Source organism: Anolis sagrei, chromosome 10 (genome assembly GCF_037176765.1).
Source record: "Anolis sagrei isolate rAnoSag1 chromosome 10, rAnoSag1.mat, whole genome shotgun sequence".
NCBI lineage: Eukaryota > Metazoa > Chordata > Lepidosauria > Squamata > Dactyloidae > Anolis > Anolis sagrei.
Genome location: NC_090030.1, coordinates 17523140 through 17551116, shown reverse-complemented (window position 1 = coordinate 17551116; position 27977 = coordinate 17523140). Strand labels below are relative to the sequence as shown.

Here is a 27977-nt window from a genome sequence, read left to right as displayed (position 1 = left end):
GTTGTGGTGACCCCCAACCATATTTATTTATTTATTATTTAGGGGCATTTATATCCCGCCCTATCTCACCTCCACAGAGGGACTCAGGGCGGCTAACAACCGGCACAGCATAGTGCCCACAATAAGAAAAACATACATATACATAATATAATAAATATAAAAACATTAAATACAACACCAAATTCAGTAGTAATCCTAAAAGCAGTCCAACATAGTTCATTAAAAACCGTAACTTTGCCAGCAAGTCAGTGATGTTTCCCTGGGAACCACTCTGAGTCCCCTCGGGAGATAGAGCGGTATATAAATAAAGTATTATTATTATTATTATTATTATTATTATTATTATTATTATGTCTAGTCTGCAAAGGCCTGTTCCCACAGCCAGGATTTCACCTTTTTTCGAAAGGACAGGTGAGATGGAGCAGATCTGATTTCGTTTGGAAGGGAATTCCATAGCTGAGGGGCCACCACGGAGAAGGCCCTATCTCTCGTCCCCACCAAGTGTGATTGTGATGGTGAGGGGACTGAGAGCAGGACCTCCCCTGACGATCTTAAGGTCCTAGGTGGCTCGTAGTGGGAGATACAGTCAGACAGGTAAACAGGGCCAGAACCAAAAGCTCGGAAGCTAATAGACAGCCAGTGAAGCTGGCGTAGCAAGCGTGTTGTGCTACTTCATAACTGGGATTTTGCTACTGTTATGAATTGTCATGTAAATATCTGATACGCAGGATGTATTTTCATTCACTGGACCAAATTTGGCACAAATACCCAATACTCCCAAATTTGAATACTGGTGGGATTGGGGTGATTGATTTTGTCATTTGGGAGTTGTAGTTGCTGGGATTTATAGTTCACCTACAATCAAAGAGGATTCTGAACTCCACCAACAATGGAATTGAACCAAACTTGGCACACAGAACTCCCAAGGCCAACAGAAAGTACTGGAAGGGTTTGATGAGCATTGACCTTGAGTTTTGAAGTTGTAGTTCATCTACATCCAGAGAGCACTGTGGACTCAAACAATGATGGATCTGGACCCCTCAGACACCCCTCATGACACCTTCCCAAGGATCCCAACCTTCAGGTTGAGAAACGCTTCTATAATTCATTACACAACTGCCTTATTCCAAGCAACAAAACTACTCCTTGTGCTATCAGTTGCCTGGAATGTTGTGATAGTATTTGCTTGGAATGTTGTGCTATTCGTTGTTTTGTTTTGGTATTTTTTGCTATTTGTTTTCAGCGATCTGTTTTACCTTTAAACTGACGGCAAGGGTTTGGACAATTCCAAGAGTCAATAATAATTTGGGTGCATCTACAGCAGTGGTTCCAGGCATGTAGCCAGGGGGGGGGGCTCGGGGGGCTTCAGCCCCCCCCGAAATTCTCATGGTGGTTCGCGAAAAGGCCTTACTGGTGCATTATTTAAACTGTTATGTTTATTAATATCATGATTTGATCACCATTCTCAATATATCCCATATGTATGGGGGTATTGGGGTAATGATACAAAAGGTTTGCTAGGCTAGACCCTCTTTCACTCAGACTCAGCCCCCCCCCCGAAACTCAGCCCCCCCCCCCGAAACTCAGCCCCCCCCCCCGAAACTCAGCCCCCCCCCGAAACCCCCCCTGAAAATTTTTTAGCCCCCCCCGAAACGAAATCCTGGCTACGGGCCTGAGTGGTTCCCAAGCTTTTTTTGACCAGGGACCACTTTGACAAGGGACCACTTTGACCAGGGGCTACTTTGACCAATGACCACTTGACCAGGGACCACTTGACCAGGGATAATTTTGACCAGGGACCACTTTGACAAGGGACCACTTTGACCAGGGGCTACTTTGACCAGGGACCACTTTGACCAGAGGTCACTTGACCAGGGACTACTTTGACCAGCGACACTTTGACCAGGAACCACTTGACCAGGGACCACTTTGACCACGGACCAGTTGACCAGGGACCACTTTGACCAGGGACTACTTGACCAGGGACCACTTTCCAACATTAGTACCAAAAGGGTTATCAATCAATTTTTGATTTGGTTTGGTTATTTGGGGTGCTGATACAAAAACTTTCATTGGATAGACCACATCAGCTCTAGTTTCTGATACAGAACACATGCCATCCAGTAGTTGCCATATGCTCACCCACAGAAAACCATATTTAATAAACTAGAGCCCCAGACCTTATTTTAGGTCTTGCAGCCCACCAGTGGGCCATGGCCCACAGGTTGAGAACCATTAATCTACAGAATGCAGTTTAACACCACTTGAACTGCCATGGCTCAGTGCCGTGGAATCATAGTATTTGTAGCTTTCTGAGGCACTGGCACTTTTGGCCAGAGAAGGCTAAAGGCATTGCAAAGCTATAACTCTCTTGATCCCATAGCATTGAGCCATGGCAGTTAGAGCGGTGTCAGACTGTATTCATTCTGCAGTGTAGACATAGACACCCACTCTGTTGTTTTAACCTTGCCTTCCCTTTCGGCCTTTCAGGAAGCGGGGAGGCAGCCGTGGCATTTCCTGTAATGCCTAGACCGTCCCATTGCAGGAAAGGCGGGCAGCTGTTTCCTCCATTTCCTGCTCCGAAGTAATGAAAGTTGTTGGCGGAACAACAGAGTGGGTCTTATTTTCCTGGTTTTCTTTTTTTAAAATAGAAAATGAAACCTTGTACGAGTAGAGCATCCTTTATCCGAATGCTTGGGACCACTTTGCGGGATTTCCAAATCTAAAAAAAATATCCAAACAATCTCTGAACCCAGGAATATCCTTGTCCATAGTATTTATATGTTACAGTTTTGAAAACTGGATCGTGAAGAAAGCCAATGGGAAGAAAATGTAGAATGTGCCAGAGGAAGTCCTATTTATTGTATTGCGTTGTTGGGCTTGTCCTCATGTAAGCTGCCCCAAGTTTCCATTGGGGAGATGGTGGCGGGATACAAATAAAGTTGTTTATTATTATTATTATTATTATTATTATTATTAATGGCATTGAAAGAAAACAAGGAAAATGAATGGGTCTTAGAGCAAATTGAGTTCTGAACTCTCACAAGAAACCAAGAAGACTCAACAGAAGCTATTGTCTCTTGGACATATCATGAGATGCTCACTAGAAAACATAATAGTGTTTGACCAAGGAAGATGGAAGTAGGAAAAGATTGAGCCAGTTTGTAGGTCAGCACCGAAGGATCGCCTATCCCTTCCAGATGGATAGATTCAAACAAGGAAGCCTTGAATTTGCAAAACCTTGTTGTACTCCAAGGCTGGAAACCACCTCTGTACTTAACACACACTCCAGTCCAAGGTAAAATAGCAAAGCAGTTTATTGAAGAATATATATATAAAAAGCAATTCAGAAAAATAGTGTAAAAAAACCCCAAGTACAAAAGTACAGGAGGAGCATCAAAAACCAGGAATACAAAAGCAGAATAAATCCAAAACATGAAATTCAGGAACAGTCCTCAAACTAGGAATCATGAAGTATGAACCAAAATGAAACATGAATCTAGAAATCCTTTGACTTGACCATAGACCTTTACTCAGCACCAATGTTTCCTGGACTAAAGAGCCCATCTGCTGGGTTAGCTAATATAGAGAGAAAATAATGCCATCTCCTCTGGGAAACTGATAAAAATTTCTTGGCTAATAAGCGTCTTTACCTTCATATCTCTCTTAAGAAGCCCTATGTTGACAGAACGTAAATCTCCTGTCTAACTGCTCATTAGCCTGTCCACCTGGACTTTTATCACCATCCTCTGAGCTCAGATCTGTTCCTGACCTTGCTTCCCTAGTGAACTGCCTTTCAGGAATGTGGCCTTCAGACACAGACCGCTCATTTTCAGGGCTTAAAACCTCTTGCTGACTCCTCTGCTGACTTACAGACCCAGAATCGCCATCATAGAATCATAGAATTCTATGAATCATAGAGTTGGAAGAGACCTCATGGACCATCCAGTCCAATCCTCTGCCAAGAAGCAGGAAAATTACATTCAAAGCACCCCGACAGATGGCTATCCAGCCTCTGTTTAAAAGCTTCCAAGGAAGGAGCCTCTACCACACTTCGGGGCAGAGAGTTCCACTGCTGAACAGCTCTCACAGTCAGGAAGTTCTTCCTAATGTTCAGATGGAATCTTCTTTCTTGTAGTTTGAAGCCATTGTTCCGCATCCTAGTCTCCAGGGCAGCAGAAAACAAGTTCGCTCCCTCCTCCCTATGACTTCCTCTCACATATTTATACATGGCTATCATATCTCCTCTCAGCCTCCTCTTCTTCAGGCTAAACATGTCCAGCTCTTTAAGCCGCTCCTCATAGGGCTTGTTCTCCAGACCCTTGATTATTTTAGTCACCCTCCTCTGGACACATTCCAGTTTGTCAATATCTCTCTTCAATTGTGGTGCCCAGAATTGGACACAATATTCCAGGTGTGGTCTAACCAAGGCAGAATAGAGAATGGGTAGCATGACTTCCCTGGATCTAGACACTAGACTCCTATTGATGCAGACCAAAATCCCATTGACTTTTTCTGCTGCCGCATCACATTGTTGGCTCATGTTTAACTTGTTGTCCACAAGGACTCCTAAGATCTTTTTCACATGTAGTCACAAATTACTAACAGTCCCAGAATCCCTAGAGAGATCAGGTGCAGGCACAATCAAAGCAGGACACTTGGAGGTCTTTTCTTTATGGGGTCCCCTTAGGTCTAAGTGGACCTTATGGAAAAGGCCATAAATAGTCCATAAGCCAGCAGCAAGTCGCCAGATTGCACTCTCCGTATTTGACCAGGACCATCTGGTCAAATGCAGAGACCAGATCACCAGATCATCTGGAAAAAACAAATCGTGATTCTATGATCTGTGTCTCTGTTTTGCTTTGTGCCTCATTTTGTGGAGGATGGATACCAATTAAAGCAGATCAATGCTTGCTCTTCAGTGGTGCCTCGAAAGGCTGCTCTGAGGCCACTAAAAGCAAATGGCTCGGTAAATGTGCATCAGAGCTTCAGAGCAATTACAGAATCATTTCCAGGAATTCAAAAATAAATGTGGGGATGCTCTTCGCAGCTGGATAAAGAAAGCTCATGTTCAAGCACCTACCTGAGCTGCTTTGAAGAGTTGGGGTACAGGACTGCCATGAAAACTATTAATTAAAAATGCTCTCCTTTTTAACTCGAAAGAATCTTTAGTTTCTCTGATGCAACTCCATGGATATCCTGCTGAAAGTTGATAATTGGTATTCTAAACCCATGACCATTTACTTATTGTCTCCTGGTGTTGGAGTTCAGCCTGTGTTTGTGTTTCAGGATCAAGGTGCTTCTGATGGGAATGATGTCACTGAGGGTCAAGATGGAGATGGTTTGGTCAATGATATTAATGCAGAGAATGACATAGGGACACCATGAGAATGTTCCTACATGGTATATAGGGATGATAGTTTACTCCCTGACCCAGAGAGTTCCCAAGATTTGGGGTTTGAAAACAACTTGACACCTGGAGAAAATAATGAGCAGATAGATAATAAGCACATAGACAGACGGCTGGGATTTAGCCAAAACAGACAGCTCAGCCAAGGCCTTTGCCGTTCTACTAGGCTTCAAGAGATAAGGGCTAGAGGCAGTCAAGGAAAACGAAACCAGTTTCTGAGTTTCTGGGTGTTGGGATATAAAGTTCTCACCAAGGAAAAAATAGTTAGATGAAGCATTGTTTCAGAATCCTGCTAAGCGGGAGGCAGTCAGAGTACTTACAGGAGCATTATACAGGGAGCATACCACCCCCCTGCTGTGTCAGCTCCACTGGCTGCAGATCCAATTCCGAGCACAATTCAAAGTGCTGGTTTTGACCTACAAAACCCTATACGGTTCTGGCCCAGTGTATCTGTCCGAATGGATCTCCCTCAATGTCCCACCTTTGAGTCTAAGATCTTCTGGGGAGGCCCTGCTCTCGACCCCGCCTCTATCACAAGTGAGATTGGCGGGGATGAGGAGCAGGACCTTCTCAGTGGTGGCCCCTCACCCGTGGAATTCACTCCCCGGGGAAATTAGATCAGCGACATCCCTCCTTCCTTTCCTTTAGGAAAAAATTGAAAACATGGATTTGGGACCAGGCATTCAGACAATCTGGCAGATAAAGAATGGACCTTGACGATGGACAGGAATTGACTAAGTGGAATGGAATTATGGAACTCTGAAAGACGAACGCTGAGCATGAGATTAGTTTTATTGATTGTGTGATATACCGACTGTTTTAACTGTGATAATTGTTTAACTGCTGTTTTGTATGTATGCGTATTTTGTATTTTGTGTAGGCATCGAATTGTGCCTTTTTTGTAAGCCGCCCTGAGTCCCCCTTCGGGGGTTGAGAAGGGCAGGGTAGAAGTACTCGAAACAAATAAATAAATAAATAAGTCCTAGTTCTTGTTCTATGGAAGCCTTGCTTTGCAGGTTCATGTTAAGGATTTCTTGTTCATGGTTTGACTCTTTGTCTCTTGGGATTATATACTCATGCTGTGGATTAATGTTTTCCTGGTTCTTTGGCGTTTATTACAAAAGTCTGAACTTTGCTTTTGAACTTTGCTGAATCTTGCCTTGAAATACTTTGTTCCTGCTTATCTTCCCACTTTATTTGGACTTATCTACTTTATTAAAGCAAATATTTCTACCTTGCTGTTTTTAATTTTCTTTAATAAAAAAGGATTGTTTTCCTACTCAACGTGTGGTGTTTTAAAGTCAGAGGGTTATTCCTGTTCTGGAGTGCAACACCTGGGCCCATAACCTTTCCATGGATGTAGTGGAAAGTAACCCCAAATGCCCTGTATCTGGTTCAGTGAGCTGCAGCCAGGTTGTTAACTGGAGCTCCTTACAGGGAGCGGTCAACCCTTCTGTTTAAGGAGCTCCATTGGCTGCCATTCATTTACCGGTCCCAATTCAAGGTGCAAGCACTTACCTACAAAGCCCTAAACGGTTTGGGACCCGCCTATCTGCGTGACCGCATCTCTGTGTACGAACCCACACGATCTCTTCGATCATCTGGAGAGGCCCTTCTCACGATCCCACCTCCATCACAGGCGCGATTGGTGGGGACGAGGGATAGGGCCTTCTCGGTGGTGGCCCCTCGACTCTGGAACTCACTCCCCAAGGACATTAGGCAAGCCCCAACTCTGGCAGTGTTTAGGAGGAGCATGAAAACGTGGTTGTTTCAGTGTGCCTTCCCAGAATAAGGAAACTCCGAGCAATATGTCCCTAAACGCACTTTATTAATGATCTAAGATTGTCTGCACATTTTCTCCCTCTCCAAAATTTCTATCCCAGTTACATGTTAGCTTGTCATGCCCAGCATTATTTTTTAAAATTTGTAATTATTACATTTGGCCCAGCCATAGGTTTTTAAACACGTCGTGTTATTGTTAGTGTTTATTGCTTAGATTTGCTTATGAGTTTATTTATTGTTTTGTATTATTGTTGTTATTGCTTATTGTTGTTTTGTGGGCTCGGCCTCATGTAAGCTGTACCAAGTCCCTTGGGGAGATGGTAGCGTGGTACAAATAAAGATTATTATTATTATTATTATTATTATTATTACCTGGAATAAGTCCTTTTCTTTTGTTTCCCATCAGTGATGCCTTCTTTGTTGCTCTTCCTTGCGCAGGCTTGGCGGAAGCGTTGGTTCGTGTTGCGCCAAGGCCGCATGAGTGGCAACCCCGATGTCCTGGAGTACTACCGGAACAGTCATTCCAAGAAACCCATCAGGGTCATTGACCTGAACGAGTGCGAGGTGATGAAGCAGTCGGGACTGAATTTCATCAAGAAGGAGTTCCAGAACAATTTTGTCTTTGTTGTGAAGACGGCGTACCGCACCTTCTATCTGGTGGCCAAGTCCGAGGAGGAGATGCAAGCATGGGTCCACCACATCACCCAGATCTGCAACTTTGGGCATTTAGAAGATGGGACAGGTAAGAAGGAAAGAAGTGAAGGAGCAGACTATCGTTGACTTTTCACATTTGTGGATCTGGTTATTCACATATTTGATTAAAATGTTATTTCTATGACTCTATAGGTCCTCCAGTACAATGCAACAGTCAACTTCTTCTGAAGGCTAATTGTATTAGTGTCACGTTGCCAGGGCTCTGCCTTATTTAGGTAGAGATGAACCAAACTCCCAGTTTTATCAAACAGTTGAATTAAAACAGCACTTACTTGCAGGCTGTTTTAATAGACCAAAATATAAAATATAAAGATAGTACTCAGCCACAGAATAAACAAAAACTGATAGCAAAAACAACTCCGTAGTCAAAAGGGTCCAGTCCAGTGGTCAAACGACGAGAGTTCAATAACAGAGTCCAAGGATCAAAAGTCCATACACTAGTCAAAAGCCAGTCCAAGGTTCCAGAGTTCCAAGATAACAGGAGACAGGTCAGGATACCGAAAATCCAACAGACCTGGGGGGAAAACCAGCAGCATCCACCACCAAAATATGACAATACATTTCTCCCAAACATCACTTCCAAGGCTCACTCCTTATATCCACAAACATCCAGCTGCAACCTATCTCTTGTATACCTCCACCCTTAATTGCTTTCACCCATGAACTCTTACTTACAGATTACTAAACCCTTTAGAACTAATACTTACATTAACCCTTCCATCACCAAGCACCATCAACTGCAGAACATATGACAATTAGCCATTATGGAGACTTAGAAATTCTGAGAGAAATATTCTCTGGGTCATCTAATGTGATGGAAGCCAACTGTAGAGTTGTGAGAAGTTGTTATTTGTGGTTTCAACTTCACCATAAGTACGTATGCATCGGGGAAGAACATTGTACAGTTGTCCCTCCACATTTCATAGAAACATAGAGTTGGAAGATACCGCATGGGTCATCCAGTCCAACCCCCTGCCAAGAAGCAGTAATATTGCATTCAAAGCACCCTCGACAGATGGCCATCCAGCCTCTGTTTGAAGTTAACCAGGGTTGTAGTAGAGGACCTAAAGATTCATAGAGAGAACATTTTACACAAATCTCTTAACATCTGCAAAAGCTGACCTGCATAAGCTGACCATAGAGAAGCCAGATATTACTAAAGAGTGTTCTCTCAGATATTTTTTTTGGGGGGGGGGGGGATTTTTTACTTTCACAGGGTCTATGTCCCTAACCCCAGCAAATGTGGAAAGATGACTATGCTCTGAATTTATTTCTGGTTAATATTTTGCTTATTAGGGAGCCCCCAGTGGGTTAAAGCACTGAGCTGCCAAACTTGCTGACCGAAAGGTCAGTGGTTCAAATCTGCAGAGTGTGGTGAGCTCCCGCTGTTAGCCCCAGCTTCTACCAACCTAGCCGTTCAAAAACATGCACCTGTTTCAAATGTGCATTCCCAAACAGTCCTGAAAATGGCATTTCTCCTTGGGAGCAATAATAGAATCGTTGTTCTATTAAACAATTTGAAATTTCAGGATAAAAAAAATTGAATTCAATATTTCCATCTCCATGTTTTGTTCTTTGTTAGCTTGGTGAAATGGAAAGGATTAGAAAAGAAGGGGTTATTTGAAGGCGTTCGTTTCTGAATTTATTTTCTCCACTAAGGTTGAACAATTTTTTCAATTTTTCCAAATATTTTGGAAAGGCAACTAAACTTCGAAGGGAAATATGGTCTTAAAGAGACGAAAAAACAATGGCGACGAGCCTAATGTGCTTTCTGCTCTTACACCGCATTTATAGAATGCCTGGGAATGAATCATCCAACAAACCCTTCAACTGGTTCCGAGAAAGGGTTCTGTGTCCTTCAGAAAGAAAATGAATCAAATGCTGTGTTCCAACATCATAATTGAATCATACCAAACCTAGGCACTGCTTTAATTTGTTTTTCGACTCCAAAGACATGTCCAAATGTCAGATTCATTTGCCTCCATGTTTTCCTTGATTGAGCGGATGATTTGCTGGAATGGCTAATATGATCATAGTTGAGTCATAATATATATATATATCCAGGGGAAAATCCTTCCATAAATAGCGGCCCAGGTATACAGCAATGAGTGAGAGTGTACATTCGGAGGTTTAGCACAGCTGGTAAATCATCAGCAACTATAAGATCTATCAACCGAAAGGTTGCAAGATCGAAGCCCCAGGTCGGCATGAGCAGCCGACCATCAGCCCTGCTCACTGTTGACCTAAGCAGTTCGAAAGCAGCTTTAGCTATAATTAGAGAAATTAAGTATTGCTCAAAGCATGGGAGGTGTTGTACACACCATAAAGAAGAAAAAGAAGATCAGAAAATGCTGGAATGAGGAAGTCTTGATGGCTATTCGTCAAAGCAGATGGAGTGACAGCACACCCTGTGGACTTGAGCCCAACCATCCATGGCATCGAAACAACACCTCCTTTCTGTACTTTCTGTCAGTGTACTGTCTATACAAACGGCATTGAATGTTTGCTGTGTATGTGTACTTGTGATCCGCCCTGAGTCCCCTTTGGGGTGAGAAGGGCAAAATATAAATAAATAAATTATTATTATTATTATTATTATTATTATTATTATTATTATTATGTCAAATATCTTCTAACTTTCCCAATTTTGCAAATACAGTCCCAGTTCATCCTCTGCCCTTCCCAGTTGGATCAAGCAAAAGCAAACTGCTGCAGCCTCTCTTCTCCTTCCTCATTCACAACGTTTTACCATCTTAGAAAGTCAATCTGGTGGGCCCAGTAATTACTTGGACTCATTGTGGTGGCGCAATGGGATAAACCCTTATGCTAACTGAACTGCTGACCTAAAGGTCAGTGGTTCAGATTTGCGAGATGGGGTGAGCTCCCATCTGTCAGCTCCAGCTTACAATGCAGGGACATGAGAGAAGTGTCCCACAGGATGGCAACACCTCTGGGCATCCCCTGGGCGACAACTTTGTAGATGGCCAAGTCTCTTACACCAGAAGCGACATGCAGTACATTCTCAATTTGCTTCTGAAACAATTAAAAAATTACTTGGATATTCACCAATTGTCATAATCATCAGTGAATATATGAATGATAACATTGGTGATAATTACAAAACTGTATCTTCTTGAATTATGGTTAATCGTATAGATTTTTAAAATTTATGCCGAGCCACTCTGCTGGAAGGGAAGTCAAATTAATCAAGAGCATTAAAATACTGAATTAAATCCAGTATCTGGACTAAAACATAACTAGAACATAATTAGAAACATAACTAAAGTAGTGCCAGCAACTGAGTAGTTGAATCCCTATCAACAACAAACCCATTTCTGTGCCCACGTCTGAATTCAAGCATTTTTGGCCAACAGAGAAAACAGCATTGGAGTGGAAATGAGGGCTTTGATGCCACTTTTGCTGCCCTGGCCCAATGCTGTGGAATTATGGGATTTGTAGTTTGGTGAGGCACAAGCAGGATAAAGAACTTGAAAGACTGCACATTCCAGGATTCTGTGGCATGGAGCAATGACAGTTAAAGTGGTCATTTGGGAGTTGTAGTTTCTAGGATTTATAGTTTACCTATAATCAAATAGCATTCTGAATTCCTTCAATGATGGAATTGAACCAAACTTGGCACACAGAACTGTCGTGACCAACAGAAAATACCAGAAGGATATGGTGGGCATTGACCTTGAATGTTGGAGTTGTAGTTCATCTCCATCCAGAGACCACTGTGAACTCGAACAATGATGGATCTGGACCAAACTTGGCATGAATACTCAATATGCCCAAATGTGACCACCGCTTGAGTTTGGGGAAAATAGACCTTGACATTTGGGAGTTGTAGTTGCTGGGATTTATAGTTCACCTACAATCAAAGAGCATTCTGAACCCCACCAATGATTGAATTGAACCAAACTCAGGATACAGAACTCCCACGACCAACAGAAAATACTGTAAGGGTTTGGTGGGCATTGACCTTGAGTGTTGGGAGTTGTAGTTTACCTCCATCCAGAGACCACTGTGACCTCGAACAATGATGGATCTGGACCAAACTTGGCACGAATACTCAATATGCCCAAATGTGAACACCACTGGAGTTTGGGGGAAATAGACCTTGACATTTGGGAGTTGTAGTTGCTGGGATTTATAGTTCACCTACAGTCTAAGAGCATTCTGAACCCCACTAATGATAGAATTGAACCAGACTTGGCCCACAGAACTACCATGACCAACAGAAAATACTAGAAGGATTTGATGGGCATTGACCTTGAGTGTTGGAGTTGTAGTTCATCTCCATCCAGAGAGCACTGTGGACTCAAACAATGATGGATCTGTACCAAACTTGGCACAAATACTCAATATGCCCAAATGTGACCACCACTTGAGTTTGGGGGAAATAGACCTTGACAATATGTTTTCTGATGGTCTTTGGCGACCCCTTTGACACCCCCTTGTGACCCCCCTAGTGTCTCGACCCTTAGGTTGATAAATGCTGCTCTAATGTCAGCAAAGCAATGGATCCACTTTGGGTTTTGATGGGGCTGTCCAAAGTGCTGAAGCTGTGTTTTGCATTGATCAGCATAGATGACTCCAAAGTAATACACTGAGTGGATTTCCCACCTCAATATCATTGGAACCTCAAGCTGTTGCTGCCCAAAGAATTTATAATTTGCTATACTTTGCATTACAACAGGTGGTTTTGACTTTGGTGGATTTGATGATTCACAGATTTGATTTGAAATTTGATTACATTGCGTCATTTCCAAACTTGGGTATTTATTTTATTTTATTTACAGTATTTATATTCCACATTTCTCACCCCGCAGGGTACTCAGGGTGGATTACAATGTACATATACATGGCAAACATTCAATGCCATAGACACACAACATATATAGACAGACACTCAAGGCTATTTAACATTTTCATGAGGGTATTCTGGCCAGCAGGGGAGCTGTTGCTTCACTGTCCATTTGTGACACTGATGAAGCACTTCCTCATTCTTTGCATGTTTGCTGGAGATTTTTATGGCCTTGTAAATTAGTTAAATTAGCCTCCCCACATAAGTGGTACCTAAATTTCCTACCTGACAGATGCAACTGTCTTTCGGGTTGCAAAGGTCGACAACAAGCTACACAAATTGGTCGGAAGCTCACTCCGACCCGGGCTGGATTCGAACTCATGACCTTTCAGTCAGTAGTGATCTTAATGCAGCTGACTGCAGTACAGTTCTTGTGCTCACTAGCAACTTTTAATTACGGGCTATATGGCCATGTTCTAGAAGCATTCTCTCCTGACGTTTCGCCTGAATGTATGGCAAGCATCCTCACAACCTCTGAGGATATATAGACAGACACTCAGAGGCTATTTAACATTTTCATGAGGGTATTCTGGCCAGCAGGGGAGCTGTTGCTTCACTGTCCATTTGTGATACTGATTAAGCACTTCCTCATTCTTTGCATGCTTGCTGGAGATTTTTATGGCCTCGTAAATTAGTTAAATTAGCCTCCCCACATAAGTGGCACCTAAATTTCCTACTTGACAGATGCAACTGTCTTTCGGGCTGCAAAGGTCGACAACAAGCTACACAAATTGGTTGGAAGCTCACTCCGACCCGGGCTGGATTCGAACTCATGACCTTTCGGTCAGTAGTGATCTCAATGCAGCTGACTGCAGTACAGTCCTTGTGCTCATTAGGAACTTTTAATTACATTCCAGCAAGCAGGTGGTTATTCATTGCAGGCCTTAAATCTTTAGAATGGTGTCAAATTATTAGCTCTCATTCATTCATTCTTCCATACAATTCCATTCATACCCAAACATCATATTAAATCAACATTTATCTAATCTGAATATATTGTTTTGTTATTTTTTTCAAGAGACAATATATTTTTAAAATCCCAATTTTATTCCTGGGGATGAGATGTGTAGTTTTGGCCCTGAAACACTAATAGAAAGCATGCTGAGATGCTGCTTGGACTGACATGGCTTTCCGCAGACAAAATACATAGCAAGGGGGCATTTTATTTCATTTCGTAATGCATCTAAGCACTTAGGAACTTTCTGTTTTTGTTGATCAGGGCATATCCTTGCTAGAGGAGGGAGAGAAGTGTGGTGCCCTTGTTCTCTCCCATAGAAAATGGGCATGCATTATTTATGATCTGCAGCTGTTATGCCAGAGCCTTTAATGGGCATTAATTCTATTACCAGGCTTTCAAGGAAATGTGCAGAAGTGCACATGACTTCACCAAGCTAAGCTTTCAACGCTGCGTTTATGGTTTGCATTTAGGCTTTTCTCAGGCAAGACACACTCAGAGGTGGTTTTTCCAAGTCCTTCCTCTAAAATAGAGCCTTCTGCACCTGGGATTCCTTGGCTGTCTCCCCTCCAAGTATTAAACAGGGCTGACCCTGCTTAGCTTCCAAAATCAGATGGGATTGTGTGTCTTTAAGGTAGGTAGGCTGCCAGTCGTGCATCCCGAAGGGATATATCTCTATTCCTTGGTTGCTGTGAGTTTTCCAGGCTGCATGGCCATGTTCCAGAAGCATTCTCTCCTGACATTTCGCCCACATCTATGGCAGGCATCCTCAGAGGTTGTGAGGTCTGTTGGAAACTAGGCAAGTTAAGTTGATATATCTGTGGAATAATGTCCTGGGTGGGAGAAAGAACTCTCGTCTTCTTGAAGGCTTTGTTAGCTGGAATCACTGGGTTGTTGTAGGTTTTTCGGGCTATATGGCCATCTTCTAGAAGCATTCTCTCTTGACGTTTCACCCATTCTCTCCTGACATTTCGCCCCCATCTATGGCAGACATCCTCAGAGGTTGTGAGGTCTGTTGGAAACTAGGCACGTTGTTGATATATCTGTGGAATAATGTCCTGGGTGGGAGAAAGAACTTGAAGGCTTTCATGGCTGGAATCACTGGGTTGTTGTAGGTTTTTCGGGCTATATGGCCATCTTCTAGAAGCATTCCCTCCTGACGTTTCACACATTCTCTCCTGACATTTCGCCCACATCTATGGCAGGCATCCTCAGAGGTTGTGAGGTCTGTTGGAAACTAGGCACGTTGTTGATATATCTGTGGAATAATGTCCTGGGTGGGAGAAAGAACTTGAAGGCTTTCATGGCTGGAATCACTGGGTTGTTGTAGGTTTTTCGGGCTATATGGCCATCTTCCAGAAGCATTCTCTCCTGACGTTTCACCCATTCTCTCCTGACATTCGCCCACATCTATGGCAGGCATCCTCAGAGATTGTGGAGGTCTGTTGGAAACTAGGCAAGTTAAGTTGATATATCTGTGGAATAATGTCCTGAGTGGGAGAAAGAACTCTCGTCTTCTTGAAGGCTTTCATGGCTGGAATCACTGGGTTGTTGTAGGTTTTTCGGGCTATATGGCCATCTTCTAGAAGCATTCTCTCCTGACGTTTTGCCTGCATCTATGGCAAGCATCCTCACAACCTCTGAGGATGCTTGGCATAGATGCAGGCGAAACATCAGGAGAGAATGCTTCTAGAGCATGGCCATATAGCCCAAAAAACTTACAACAACCCAACTCTTGTCTGCTTGAGGCAAATGTGAATATTGTAATTGGCCACCTTGATTAGCATTGAATGACCTTGCAGCTTCAAAGCTTACAGCTTCCTGCCTGGGGGAATTCCTTTGTTGGGAGGTGTTAGCTGACACTGATTATTTCCTGTCTAGAAACACGTCCCAATGAAGGATTCCCCCAGGCAGGAAGCAGCTAGACTTTGAAGCTGCAAGGCTATTCAATACTAATCAAGCTGGCCAATTGCAAAATTCACTCTTGCCTCCAACAGACAAGATCTTTCTCCCACTCTGGACATTCCACAGAGATCTAAACCCCACTTGCCTAGTTTCCAACAAACTTCACAACCTTTGAGAATGTCTGCCATAGATTTGGGCAAAACATCAGGAGAAAATGCTGCTGGAATATGGCCATACAGCCCAGAAAAGTCACAGTAACCCAGTGATTCCAGCCATGAAAGCCTTTGACCACATATTATCTCTATTCCTCTTCATTACAGAGTAGCGTTGAAAGACTTTGGCCTGCATTTAAACACAATCAACGCTGACAAAATTACCATCTGCCAGCTGCAAAAGGCCACCTTACTGGAATCTGCACACATTATTCGCTGATACATCACACAGTCCTAAACACTTCGGAAGTGTCCGATGAATGATCCAATACAATAGCCAGCAGAGTGATCTTGTTTGCTGCGGACTCACCTTGTTGTGTTTCAAATAATAATAATAATAATAATAATAATAATAATAATAGATTTATAACCCGCTTTATCTCAGGTTTCCATCAAAATAACACAGTGGCAAATGTTCAATGCCATGTCGATGTACCCTGGATCTCGACCAACCTTGGAGAAATGTTTTGCAACCTAGAAAATAAACCTTTTCTAGCTCTGTGGATTTCTACCTACAATCTCCTTTTCCCAGGAGAGCCAAAGTACCTTGCCAATAATGAAATGTAAATATGTGGATTTGTGAGGAAAACACTTGCCTCCAAGCTTCACTTAAGGGCCCCTCGGGTCTGAATCTCTCCAGAGATGAGGATCACACCCTGCCTTTTTTTTTATCTGAATGTCACTGTGGTTTATCATCTACCCATCGCAAGGGCCATCTGTTAATGAGGGATGAGAATAACAGATGGACAAAACCCATCTAAGGCCCCTTGGCAGTCCCCAAAGGGATCCGTTTCTAGGAGAAGCAATTCCCTGTAAACATTAGGAAGAATTTCTTGCTGGTAAGAACTGTTTGGCAGAGGAATATGGGGGAGTCACTTTCAACAGAAATGGGATGGCCATCTGTTGGGAGGGATTGGATTCTGCCTTCCCTCCTGGCAGAAGGGGTTTGGACTGGATGGCTTTAGGGTCTCTTCTGTTGGAGCATGCAAGGAATCAGTGAGTGTGTGTGTGTGTCAACTGTAAAATAAGATGCATGAAGCTGATTGGCCTGGCTATGCCTGGGGAAATGGTCAAGCTTGGGACTTTTGGTTACTGTTACATTTTTGTTCAGGCTTAAGCTATGAAGGTGTAGAGAGAGACAGTTTGGAATGTATTCATGCTTCATGAGCTACCAAAGGACTTTATCCACATGGACAAAGAAAGACTATTTTTAAATCTGGCATAAAAGGACATTCTTTATTTTTTTACTTATTTTATTTACAGTATTTACATTCCGCCCTTCTCACCCCGCAGGGGACTCAGGGCGGATTACAATGTACATATAAGTAGCAAACATTCAATGCCATGGAAACGCAACATATATAGAGGCAATTTAACATTCCAGCTTTTCTTGAGGGTATTCTGGCCACCAGGGGAGCTGTCCCTTCACCAACCATTTGTAACACTGATGAAGTACTTCCTCATTCTTTGCATGCTTGCTGGAGAATTTTATGGCCTCATAAATCAGTTATGCCTCCCCGCATAAGCGGTACCTAAATTTCCTACTTGACAGATGCAACTGTCTTTCGGGCTGCAAAGGTTGACAGCAAGCTATACAAATTTGGTCAGAAGCTCACTCCAACCCGGGCTGGCTTCAAACTCATGACCTTTTGGTCAGTAGTGATCTTAATGCAGATGATTCCCAGCCAGCTGTGCCACAGTCCCGTACACATATGTACAGTCACGTTGTACATATGTTATTCTGAACTAAGAAGAGTAAACTACTTGTTCTTTACTGTTCACCTGTGTGGCATATTTTCTTTCTTTGGCAAGGCAGTGTATGGGCTGATCAAAAGTGAACTACACATGGTTTATTTTACATTATGCCACATCTTCCAACTCTAGGACTTTATGGGTCTATGAACCGTAATGCACAGATTAGAGACATTTTCATCCAAACCAGTCCTAGATCTTTTGTTGCCAAAGGCAATGGCCAAGACATCACTGACCTTCTCCATTATCACATTCAAAGAAGACAACAGGTCTCCCTCCTAGGGGGCATCTGCACTGTGGAATTAATGCAGTTTGACATCACTTCAACTCCCATGAGATTGTCGGAGCTGTAGGTTGAGAAGGCAACAGCACCCCTTGGCAGAGAAGCCTGAAGGTTGAAGTGGTGTGAAGCTGTATTCATTCTGCAGTGTAAATGCACCTAATTCAGATAGTTGATCATTGTGACGTTGTTCTGTTTGCAACTGCAGAGGTCATTTCAGTGCAACGGCTGGCGTCCGAAAGAGTCCTTTGCATCCCAAATTGCTCCATCATGGCTCATTTGCCAGCAGGATTGTATAAAACTTGTAGGCTGAAAGTGCTGCAGTCATGTTAAATGTCAATGAGATCCCGTGTCACAATCGATGAATGTTTGCATATATGCGCATGCGCAGATACCATCTATGGACCCTTTTGTACAATTTGGGAACAGACAACCGTAGAACTCACAAATTAGAACAATGCTGCATGTCTTCAGAGGAGCCAAAACGTCATACAGTGTAAAAGACTGATCTGATTGTTGTTGGGTTCATCTACACTGTAGAATGAATAGAGTTTAACACAACTTTAATTGCCGTGATTCAGTGCTATGGGGTCATGGGAGTTGTAGTTTTATAAGTTATGTAGCCTTTTTTGACAAAGAGTCCTGGTGCCTCCATTCCTCTGATTCCATAGCGTTTAGCCATGGCAGTTAAAGTGGTGCAAAACTGCATTCATTGTACAGTGTAGATCAGGTTTGGGCAAACTCAGGCCCATTAGGCTCCCTTCTCAGGCCCTCCTCTCTCTCACCATCCTATTCTTCCTTCCTTCTCTCTTGCCTTCCTCTTTCTCTCCTTCTTTTCTCTTTCCCTCCACCCCTTCGTCCTTTTTTCCCCTTCCTTCCTTCCTTCCTTCCTTCCTTCCTTCCTTCCTTCCTTCCTTCCTTCCTTCCTCTTTCCCTTCCTTCCTTCCTTCCTTCCTTCCTTCCTTCCTTCCCAACCTCTGCATCTGCATCTATAGCAGACACCTCACAACCTCTGAGGATGCCTGCCATAGATGCAGGTGAAACGTCAGGAGAGAATGCTTCTAGAAAATGGCCATATAGCCCGAAAAACCTACAACAACTTCCATCCATCCAGCCATCCATTCTTCCCTTCAACTCTTTCTTTCCTCCCTTTTTTGTGTGTCAGGAGCGACTTGAGAAACTGGAAGTCGCTTCTGGTGGCTTACCTCTTTCTTTCCTTCCATCTTACCTCCCTCCCCTCTCTCTTTCTCCTTCCATCCTTCCTTCCCTTCCACCCTTCCGTCCTTCCTTCCTTCCTTTTTTCCTACCTCTCCCCCCTCTTTCTCCTCCCTCCCTCCCTCCCTCCCCTTTTGTCTTTCCTTTATCCTTCCCTTCCTTTCTTCCATCCTTCCCTTCCTTCCTTCTTTCCTTCCTTCTCTTTCCTTCCTCCTTCCCTTCCTTCCTTCCTTCCTTCCCTTCCCTTCCACCCTTTCGCTCTTCCTTCCTTTCCTTTTGTCTTTCCTTTATCCTTCCCTTCTTTTCTTCCATGCTTCCCTCCCTCCCTCCCTCCCTCCCTCCCTTCCTTCCTTCCTTCCTTCCTTCCTTCTTTCCTTCTCTTTCCTTCCTCCTTCCCTTCCTTCCTTCTTTCCATCCACCCATCCAGCCATCCATCCAGCCATCCATCCTTCCTTCCCTTCCACGCTTTTGTTCTTCCGTCCTTCTCTCCTTCTGTCCTTCCTTTCTTCCCTTTTGTCTTCCCTTTATCCTTCCCTTGCTTTCTTCCATCCTTTCCTTCCTTCCTTCCTTCCTTCCTTCCTTCCTTCCTTCCTTCCTTCCTTCTCTTTCCTTCCTCTTTCCTTTCCTTCCTTCCTTCTTTCCATCCATCCATCCTTCCTTTCCTTCCACCCTTTTGCTCTTCCTTCCCTCTTTCCTCCTTCTCTCTGTCTTTCTCCTTCCTTCCTTCCTTCCTTCCTTCCTTCCTTCCTTCCTTCCATCCATCCATCCATCCACCACTGGGAAGCCAGTCCTCTTTGCAGGGAGTGCTAGCATGTGGTCCCCAAGTTACAAAGTTTGCCCATGCCTGGTGTAGATGTCAAAAGTGTGTGGTATACATTGTGCTGTTCAATAATAATAATAATAATAATAATAATAATAATAATAATGCTTTTGGACCATGGCCATAGAGCATGGAAAACACAGCAACCTTGTGGTATACATTCGTTGTGCTGAAGAGAGCTGACTTAGGAGCTGCAGAAAGTCAGTTCTGTAGCAAAGATACAAGGAAATAAAAGAAAAAGATAAACTGTATTAAAATGAGACAGTTTACTGTTCTTTTCATTAGGGATTTATCTGCCTTGATGCATAGGCTATGAATCTCGAAGGTTGCCACCTGCTGGCCAGATCAGAACAGCAGGATATGATTTTGCTCCCAATTGTTTATGATTTTCCATGAAAACACAAAGCCAAAAACAAAACACACTCCCAAATACAGCTAGGGTTTTATTTGACCTCTTTCCCAACCCATAGAATCATAGAATCATAGAGTTGGAAGAGACCTCATCGGCCATACAGTCCAACCCCATTCTGCCAAGAAGCAGGAAAATCACATTCAAAGCACCCCCGACAGATGGCCATCCAGCCTCTGTTTCAAAGCCTTCAAAGAAGGAGCCCCCAAAACACTCTGAGGCAGAGAGTTCCACTGCTGAACAGCTCTCACAGTTAGGAAGAACATGTTTTCCATCCTCTGTAAGTTCCCAATAGTTTTATCTCCCATGGGACCCCAGTTTCTCCTTCTTTAACATTGAAATAAGCCCTTTATCTCATAAAGGGTCAAAGATGGAAGAGGCTATTTTGTCTGCAAGTTTTCCTTCCCAAACACCTGCAAGGAACATGTTTGGCTGTGCGCTTCTCTTCACCCGCAATGGCTTCTCCCACTATAAACACTTCGTTTCTTGGAAACGTCACTGCTAAAGTTTAGATAATAACTTGGCCGCTTTCCCCAGATATTGTTTATAGGTTACGGAAGCAGAGTTTCTGCTCAGTATAAACACCTCTGGCTCTGTCTGCAAAGAAAAGAAATCTTGCAAGCTCGAAATGCATTTGTTTTCAAATGAATCCTTGCATATCAGCGTTGAAAGCCAAAGCGCATTCGTTTTTCTGAAATGATGCGTCGCTATCTTCTCATTGCGAGAACTGGAGTTGGAAAGCCGAGCATATTAAAATAAAATAAGAAACCCTAAGACTTATGGGAAAGTACAGTCTTAGAAGAAATGGCCACAAAACTAATTTATTATTTTATGTATCCATCGCAGTTTGATCCCAATTAACCTGCTGCGACTCCTTCCTATGCAAACTTGGGATTTGTAGTTTGGGATTTGTAGTTCTGCTCGAACTGTTATGAAACACAGCACTGCAGTTGATTGAACAAATAGGATATGGAATCCATTCCAGGTTTTGGATTAACTTTAGAGGGCCGCTGAACTTATTTGAGAGTAGGACTTAATAAGTAAGGCTGGATCTATATTGCCATATAATGCAGTTGGGTCTACACTGACCATATACAGTTGCATTGGACTGCATTGTATGGGTCTGCACTGACCATATACAGTTGCATTAGACTGCGTTGTATGGGTCTACACTGACCATATACAGTTGCATTGGTCTACGTTGTATGGGTCTACACTGACCATATACAGTTGCATTGGACTGCATTGTATGGGTCTGCATTGACCATATACAATTGCATTGGACTGCATTGTATGGGTCTACACTGACCATATACAGTTGCATTGGACTGCATTATATGGGTCTACACTGACCATATACAGTTGCATTGGACTGCGTTGTATGGGTCTACACTGACCATATACAGTTGCATTGGACTGCGTTGTATGGGTCTACACTGACCATATACAGTTGCATTGGACTGCGTTGTATGGGTCTACACTGACCATATACCATTGCATTGGACTGCATTGTATGAGTCTACACTGACCATATACAGTTGCATTGGACTGCATTGTATGGGTCTGCACTGACCATATACAGTTGCATTGTATGGGTCTGCACTGACCATATACAGTTGCATTGGACTGCATTGTATTGGTTTACACTGACCGTATACAGTTGCATTGGACTGCGTTGTATGGGTCTACACTGACCATATACAGTTGCATTGGACTGCATTGTATGGGTCTACACTGACCATATACAGTTGCATTGGACTGCATTGTATGGGTCTACACTGACCATATACAGTTGCATTGTATGGGTCTGCACTGACCATATACAGTTGCATTGGACTGCATTGTATGGGTTTACACTGACCGTATACAGTTGCATTGGACTGCGTTGTATGGGTCTACACTGACCATATACAGTTGCATTGGACTGCATTGCATGGGTCTACACTGACCATATACAGTTGTATTGGACTGCATTGTATGGGTCTACGCTGACCATATACAGTTGCATTGGACTGCATTGTATGGGTCTACGCTGACCATATACAGTTGCATTGGATTGCGTTGTATGGGTCTATGCTGACCATATACAGTTGCATTGGACTGCATTGTATGTGTCTACGCTGACCATATACAGTTGCATTGTATGGGTCTGCACTGACCATATACAGTTGCATTGGACTGCATTGTATGGGTTTACACTGACCGTATACAGTTGCATTGGACTGCGTTGTATGGGTCTACACTGACCATATACAGTTGCATTGGACTGCATTGCATGGGTCTACACTGACCATATACAGTTGTATTGGACTGCATTGTATGGGTCTACGCTGACCATATACAGTTGCATTGGACTGCATTGTATGGGTCTACGCTGACCATATACAGTTGCATTGGATTGCGTTGTATGGGTCTATGCTGACCATATACAGTTGCATTGGACTGCATTGTATGTGTCTACGCTGACCATATAATGCAGTTCAAACTAAGACCCTGTCTACACTGCCATATAATCCAGTTTCTGAATGCATTATCTGCTTTGAACTGGATTATATGGCAGTGCAGATCTAATCTAAGAGAGCATCTTTGGTTTGATCTGCACTGCTATATAATGCCATTTGGAACTGCAATATATGGTTAGTGTAGACCCATACAATGCAGTTCAACGCAGCATTAATTTTTCAGTATATACATAGACCCAATTTGATGGGGAAATTGGATATTATTATTATTATTATTTGAAACACAACAAGATGAGTCCACAGCAGACACTCTTCTGGCTGTTGTATTGGATCACACATCGGACACTTCCCAAGTGTCTAGGACTGTGTGATGTATCGGCAAATAATGCGTGTAGATCCCAGTAAGGTGGCCTTCTGCAGCTGGCAGATGGTAATCTTGTCAGCGCCGATTGTGTTTAAGTGCAGGCCAAGGTCTTTAGGCACTGCACCCAGTGTGCCGATGATTATTATTATTATTATTATTATTATTATTATTATTATCTTGGGTAACTGGCATTGCCTGGGTTATTAGAAGAAGTATTTTTTATTTTACAAAATGCATAAAGTTGTAGGTGAACTACAACTCACATCATGCCAAGTTAACTCCCTGAAATTCCATCAATATTTACAATTTGTCATGTTGGGCAAGTTTGCTCTAGATGCATCACTGGTGGGATTTAGTGTGCTTTCTGGCCACAGGATGAATTACAACTCTCACCATGGTGGGTCACTCCCGTCACATCCCTCCAGTACATTCAGTTGGTCATGGGTGTTCTGTGTGCCAGCTCTGCTATATGCCTGCGAGACGTGGACTGTCTACAGATGTCACATGCAACTCCTGGAATGATTCCATCAGTGCTGCCTCGGGAAAATCCTGCAAATCTCTTGGGAAGACAAGTGGACAAATGTCAGCGTGCTGGAAGAAGCAAAGACCATCAGCATCAACTCCGCTGGACTGGCCACATTGTCCAGATGCCCGACCACCGTCTCCCAAAGCAGTTGCTCTATTCTGAACTCAAGAATGGAAAATTGAATGTTGGAGGACAGGAAAAAAGATTTAAAGATGGGCTCAAAGCCAACTTTAAAAACTCTGGCATAGACACTGAGAACTGGGAAGCCCTGGCCCTTGAGTTCTCCAGCTGGAGGTCAGCTGTGACCAGCAGTGCTGCAGAATTTGAAGAGGCATGAATTGAGGGCGAAAGAGAGCAACGTGCCAAGAGGCAGGCACATCACGCCAACCCCAACCGGGACCACCTTCCACCTGGAAACCAATGCCCTCACTGTGGTAGAAGATGCAGATCAAGAATAGGGCTCCACAGTCACCAATGGACCCACCGCCAGGACACCGCTCTTGGAGGACTATCATCTTCAGACAATGAGGGATTGCCTAAGTAAGTTAGTGCTAGGAGATCTTGGGATTTGCAGTCGGATGAGGAACGAGCCTCCTTTGGCGGAGAAGGTTAAACTACAATTCCCCAAATCCCATAGTTAGGACTACTATGCTGTTTCAACAGTGACGTTGCTCTATCATTGTTCCCCATAGAAACAGAAAGTGTTCAGGTTCGCCCCATCGGTATGCACACTTTTTGTGGCCTTTGGTCAGTTTATCCTTGGCTTGGGGGCGTGTTGGTTCCTTCAGATAAGCTAAGAGAATGATTTGGGAATTTGAAGTTAATTAATGCACGTCATCCCATTAATCAGCACTAATATCAAATGCCAAAAGCACTGGGCGCTTCCCAAAACTATGCAGAAAATGTGCAAAGCTTGCCAGAGGTCTCTCGCAAACATCCGCAAGTCGATATGGAAATGCAGTTCATTTGGACGGTGTCTTGCCCCCTCCAGAAAGTAATTCAAGTTAACTGACCTTTTTTGAAAAAAGAAAACAACATGGTGAACATAAAGGCACACAGACTTGTTTCAATCCAGTTTGGCCAGGAAAGTTGCGTTTTCTTCCAAAGCTGACCTCATCTTTCATCCTTGTCCCTTCCAATACATCTACACTAGGATTAATGCAGTTTGACCCCTCTTTTACATCCATGGCTTAATACACTGGAATTATGGAAGTTCTAGTTTTTCAAGGTCTTTAGCCTTCTTTGCTAAAGAGGACTATTTCCTCAACAAACTACAAACCCCAGGATCCCATATCATTGGGACTGCGGTGGCACAACAGGTTAAACCGTTGAGCTGATGAACTTGCTGACCCAAAGGTTGGCAGTTTGAATCCGCAGGATAGAGTGAGCTTCCGCTGTTAGCCCCAGCTCTTGTCAACCTAGTAGTTCGAAAACATGCAAATGTGAGTAGATCAATAGGTACCGCTTCAGTGGGAAGGTAAAGCAGCGCTCCATGCAGTCATGCCGGATATGCTGGAATCCTCTCTGAGTTCCCTCATGGAGATAGGGAAGAACACAAATAAATAAATAAATAAATAAATAAATATTATTATTATTATTTGTGTTTCATTGTGTTTCAAGGCATTGAATGTTTACCTGTGTCTGTATATATGCTGGAATCCGCTCTGAGTTCCCTTGGGGAGATAGGGAGGAATACAAATAAATTATTATTATTATTATTATTATTATTATTATTATTTGTGGGTTTGTGTTTCATTGTGTTTCAAAGCACTGAATGTTTACCTGTGTCTGTATATATGCTGGAATCCGCTCTGAGTTCCCTCGGGGAGATAGGGAGGAATACAAATAAATTATTATTATTATTATTATTATTATTATTATTATTATTTGTGGGTTTGTGTTTCATTGTGTTTCAAAGCACTGAATGTTTACCTGTGTCTGTATATATGCTGGAATCCGCTCTGAGTTCCCTCGGGGAGATAGGGAGGAATACAAATAAATAATAATAATAATATTAATATTAATAATAATAGTAATAATTATTATTATTATTTGTGTGTCATTGTGTTTCAAGGCGTTGAATGTTTACCTGTGTCTGTATATATGCTGGAATCTGCTCTGAGTTCCCTCAGGGAGATAGGGAGGAATACAAATTATTATTATTATTATTATTATTATTATTATTTATGTGTTTGTGTTTCATTGTGTTTCAAGGCATTGAATGTTTACATGTGTCTGTATATATGCTGGAATCTGCTCTGAGTATGTAGGTATGTGTTCGGTGGGAGTCTTTGCTTGATTTCGTTTTGTAGTATGTTGTAGTGCATGTTGGTGACACTCTTTTTAGAGATGCATCATTTCGTGACACTGTAATTCAGCTTGGCTAGTAAACTTAATTACAATGGCACTATATGAGAGATACAGACACATATATAAATTGTAATAATGTATGTGTATGTGGATATAACACATCCCATAAATACTTTTGTTAGTATTTTAAGAAATATATGATTTATTTCTTCTTTCACATAGACTCATGTTTTTGTTATGTTTGAGCGGCACATCTATGTACTGCAGCCACAGGTTAAATATATATTGTAACTAATGATTGTTTTCTATTATTTCTGCTTTTTTACTATGTTTTATGTCTGAATCATTTTTTTAAAACAAAGGAACATGGGCTTTGTGTTGTCGAAGGCGAAATCACTGGATTGCTGTGAGTTTTCCAGGTTGTATGGACATGTTTCAGAAGCATTCTCTCCTGACATTTTGCCCACATTTATGGCAGGCATCCTCAGAAGTTGTGAGGTCTGTTGGAAACTAGGCATGAAAATGAACAAAATCTGACCATCAGTATTTAAAGAAAATCTCTAAAATCAAAACAGTAAATAAAGAACAACACTAAAGAAACAGGGAATTCCAGACAGGAAACAATCAGAGCCAGCTAACATTTCCCAATAAAGGATTCATGTGCAGGGGCGGCTCAACCCATTATGCAAAGTAAGCATTCGCAGTATAGTTGATTTTGCCCAGGGGCGCTCTTGAGGCGCTCTTGGGGGAAAATAGACCTTGACATATGCGAGTTGTAGTTACTGGGATGTATAGTTCACTTACAATCAAAGAGCATTCTGAACTCCACCAATGATGGAATTGAACTAAATATGGCACACAGAACTCCCACGACGAATAGAAAATATATATATATCAGTGATTGGTTGGGGGGAGGGTACCAAAATACTGTTTGCTTACCATTGAAAATTACTTAGGGCCGCCTCTGTGTCTGTGCCTTGCTGCGTTTGGTGGATCCTATGTAGACTTGTCAGGGCCAGCTAACACTTCCCAACAAAGGATTCCCCCAGGCAGGAAGAAGCCAGACTTTGAACCTGCAAGGCCATTCAATGCTAATCAAGGTGGTTAACATTCACACTTGCCTCGAGCAGACAAGAGTTCTTTCTCCGATCCTGGACATTCCACAGATATAGAAGCCCCATTTTCCTAATTTCCAACAGACCTCACAACTTCTGAGGATGCTTGCCATAGATGTGGGCAAAACGTCAGGAGAGAATACTTCTGGAACATGACCACACAGCTCAGAAAACTCACATCAACCCAACATGGGCTTTGCAGGACCGGGGCCAAAACACCCCCCACTTTGCACCCTTGAGTAAGATTTGACCTTTGTTTTGATGCAGATTCGGGCGACAGCTTGTCGCACACCACTTCCTCGCCGCAACCCTCACCGGCCACTTCGGCCCATGCCTTGAGGAATGCAGAGACCTCTTCTTCGGCTGACCAGCCGATCAGCGATGCTTCTGCCGCAGAGGAGACGGCCAGCGAGTCGGAGTCCGTCTTCCTCCCGGACTATCTCTTCTTATCCAACTGTGAGACTGGGAAACTCAGCCATGTCAGGTATCTTCAGCCCCATAAAGACCAGGCTTGGGAGGTTAAGTGGTGCTCAGTTTGCAAGTGGAAGAGAGGCATCCTAAGATTAGATATCTCTGTATTTGGGGGGGGGGGGGGGGGTAAACTCCCCAAAGTGTGCAAGTTTGTAAATTAAAATAGATAGCTTTGGACATTTGGAAGACGGAAGAGGGTAGAATGAAAAGAAGGAGCTGGCTTCAGGCAACCTTCCACATTTGCCAGATGGGCTTTTTCAAGATTTGATTGTTCACCCAATTTAGTGCCTGAGGGGGAAAAGGAAAGGGCCTGAGGCTGTCAGGAATTGTGGGAGTTGGAGTCCAAAACACCTGGAGGGCCCAAGTTTGCCCATACCTTATCTACACCTTAGAATGAACATATCTATA

At 43.0% G+C, this 27977-nt stretch overlaps 1 protein-coding gene across 1 annotated transcript in view; it reads left to right on the top strand.

Moving 5' to 3' along the window:
• GAB3 (GRB2 associated binding protein 3) overlaps positions 1–27977 on the top strand; it is a 112839-nt gene that overhangs the window by 63123 nt on the left and 21739 nt on the right. Inside the window, exons 2-3 of the mRNA XM_060756227.2 lie at positions 7631–7934; positions 27366–27582. Coding sequence (XP_060612210.2) covers positions 7631–7934; positions 27366–27582 — 521 coding nt within the window. The remainder of the gene's footprint in view (positions 1–7630; positions 7935–27365; positions 27583–27977) is intronic.